The 2,591-nt window shown below is 58.0% G+C and overlaps 1 protein-coding gene across 1 annotated transcript; it reads right to left on the minus strand.

The window, feature by feature from the left end:
• Positions 1 to 187: 187 nt before the first annotated feature.
• Positions 188 to 2,575, minus strand: MONBRDRAFT_22399 (uncharacterized protein; the record flags this gene model as incomplete). The annotated part of the gene is made up of 6 exons (XM_001742752.1): positions 188 to 295; positions 646 to 738; positions 1,006 to 1,134; positions 1,231 to 1,944; positions 2,060 to 2,155; positions 2,306 to 2,575. The coding sequence occupies 6 exons, from the start codon at positions 2,573 to 2,575 to the stop codon at positions 188 to 190; spliced, it is 1,410 nt and encodes a 469-aa protein (XP_001742804.1).
• Between the last annotated feature and the right edge of the window lie 16 nt (positions 2,576 to 2,591).

Genomic DNA, 2,591 nt, shown 5'->3' on the forward strand with positions numbered 1-2,591 from the left:
TTTTTCCCCCCCCCCCCCCCCCCCCCCCCCCCCCCCCCCCCCCCTGGCCCACGGGCTGCAAAGGACAGCAAAAGCTGGCGGGCCTGCTTGTCCATGGACACATTCTTTTTCTCTTTCTTTCTTCTGAGATCGCTTTTTTTAGGTACAATCTCATTTCACGATGTCAATTTAGCTACTAACATACATGCTATTCAGGACAAACAAACGAGGTTTGGCGCTTGTGGCGCTCTTCAAACTTTCTGAGCACATGGGATTGTGCCTTGGGCGAACGTACAAACAAATGGAACATGGGTTCCTACAAGTCGCGCAACTGGCGAGGCGAGAGGGGTGACATGGTCGGCGAGAAGCCTGAAGGGCTGCCGGCGGGCGAGGCTGGCATGGATTGCCATGCGTACACGTGGACAGAGCGGTCAGTGGTTCGATCGACAATCAAGAAGAATGATGAGCAAGCAAGAGCAGGGGAGCGCGGCGCGAGGCATGACTCACGCGTGCGAGTACGTGCATTTCGGAAGCGCTGCTTCAAGGCGCGGGCCAAAATGGGCTGCAATTAGATGGGGCCAATCAAGCACAACATGATGAGGAGGCATGAGATTGAAGCATGCGTCGGGCTATGCTAAAGCGCCATCCATGAGCAGGCTAGCTGACCGTGAGACCCATGCCCGTCTCTTCAGGCTTTTGGCGTTTGGGTGTACCTCCGGGGGACCGATCAGTGGTGATACGGCGAAGGTTTTGACGCATCTGGAAAGCAAGCCGAAAAGACAAGTAAAATCATACAAAGTCAATGCAACATATCAGTGAGACAAGACGATTTGACAAGGCAGGTGAGGCCAGGGCTGAGAGCGCGCGCACAGATACGGCGTCTTTGATAAGGCGATGGCGTCATGGGCTGGGGGACCGGGCACTCGGTGGCGATGGAATAGCTTGACTCACGCTAATGACGTCGTTCAGCGATACCCCTCGGCCAGGTTGGGGTGAGGCAGTACCCGAATTAGTGTTCCCGCTGACCTTGCGCAGCGCCACACCCTTGATGGCTGAGAGAGAGATGCCATTGCTTTTTTGCGGCGAGTTGACGCGCTTGAGAGGGGAGGCCCGCCGCAAATTGGCGGCGCGCAATGCACTGGCCGTAATCATGGTCTACATGCACAGCCCAGCCCGAAAGCATTGTGAGGGGCGAGATCAAAGTTCATAACAATACTATTCGAGACAGCAAAGTCCATCAGGCGGACTGACCGATGATCGTGGCGCTGGGTGGCTGCCAACCGGGCCTCGTGGTGCTCCGTTTAAGCCGGCAGTTGGCATAGGCGGCGGTGGCGGCGGCGGCATGGGTGGCCCAGCCTGTTGTGCATTCTGTTGCATTGCCTTGGGCATGGGCATGGGCATGGGTGGCGGTGGCGGCGGAGCGGTGGGTACCGCAGCGGAAGTCAAAGGTGGCAATGCAGCTGGGCTGCCAAAGATACCCAGCATATTTGTTGCAGGTTGTGGTTTCAAGACTGCAGGATCCGATGTGGGTGCAAGTGCACTATCGGCCACAGCTGCGCTAAGGGCTCTGGCCGGGACAGACGGGGCAACAACAGCGGAGGAGGCAGAGGTAGTGGCCACGCTGACAGAGGGTTCGGATTTGCTCGTGCTTGGCTTGTCATCATACCACCACCAAGTCCCGGCCCAACGCTTTGAGCGAGGCGGTAACTTTTCTGCCTTGTGGGCTTTGGATTTGCGTGGTACAAGTTGAGTCTGGTTTGCGCAGCGAGCTGGGGCCAGGGGCGAGCAGGCCACCGTGGTTGTGCGAACGCGGGGCTTTGTTGGGCTGGAGAGGGGTATGGGTGAGAGTGCTACCGAGGCCGTGGTCGGCTTGGTGGAGCGCTCAACCACAGTGGGTTTGGGGGAAGCCGAGTGCTGCTGCAAATGCTCACGTTCGTGCTCCAACTTGGACGCAAGTCGACAAGCCTGCAGACGCCCCGGGGGCGTTTGAGTGAGAAGTGAAGGGCGGCAGGTGTGCGGAGGGTAGAGGTGGTGGTGGCTCACGCTGGCTGTGTGAGACATTTGTGCATGTGATGCTTACGTGGTGCAAGCGTTCCCGAGCTTCCTGCAGCTCGGTGCGCAACTCGCGCATCGCTACGCGATGTGGGAACATGTAATCAAGGGCGTCCTCCCCAAACTGAAGTAGTGGCAGTTGCATGCACCAGTGCGATGGTCAAGAGCAGCAGCACACGACGATGAATCGTTGCTGGCATGGATTGGGCTCAAGGCTGACTGTAAAAGGGCATCACTCAAGAACGGCCTTTGTTTGAAGCCTGATTGCACGTACCTGAGCCAATCGCTGCTGGCTGTGGGCCACAACCTGACGTGATGCCACGATCACCGAATCGGCGACGGCGGCGGTGGAAGACACCATCCGCTGTCGGGTCCGCTCAGCCATGTTCATGAGGGCAGTCTGCAATACTTTGCTCAAGCCCGGCGCAGCTGCTTGCTCAGGCTGCCGATAGTAGGCCACATCGCGCACTGTCTCACGCCTGTGAAAGCGGCGAAGGCGCTGGCGCTGAACGTGTCGACGCCTACGTTCTGCTTGGTTCGGCATGATTCAATTTGAATTT

This window comes from Monosiga brevicollis, genomic scaffold (genome assembly GCF_000002865.3).
Source record: "Monosiga brevicollis MX1 MONBRscaffold_2 genomic scaffold, whole genome shotgun sequence".
In the NCBI taxonomy this organism is placed as follows: domain Eukaryota; class Choanoflagellata; order Craspedida; family Salpingoecidae; genus Monosiga; species Monosiga brevicollis.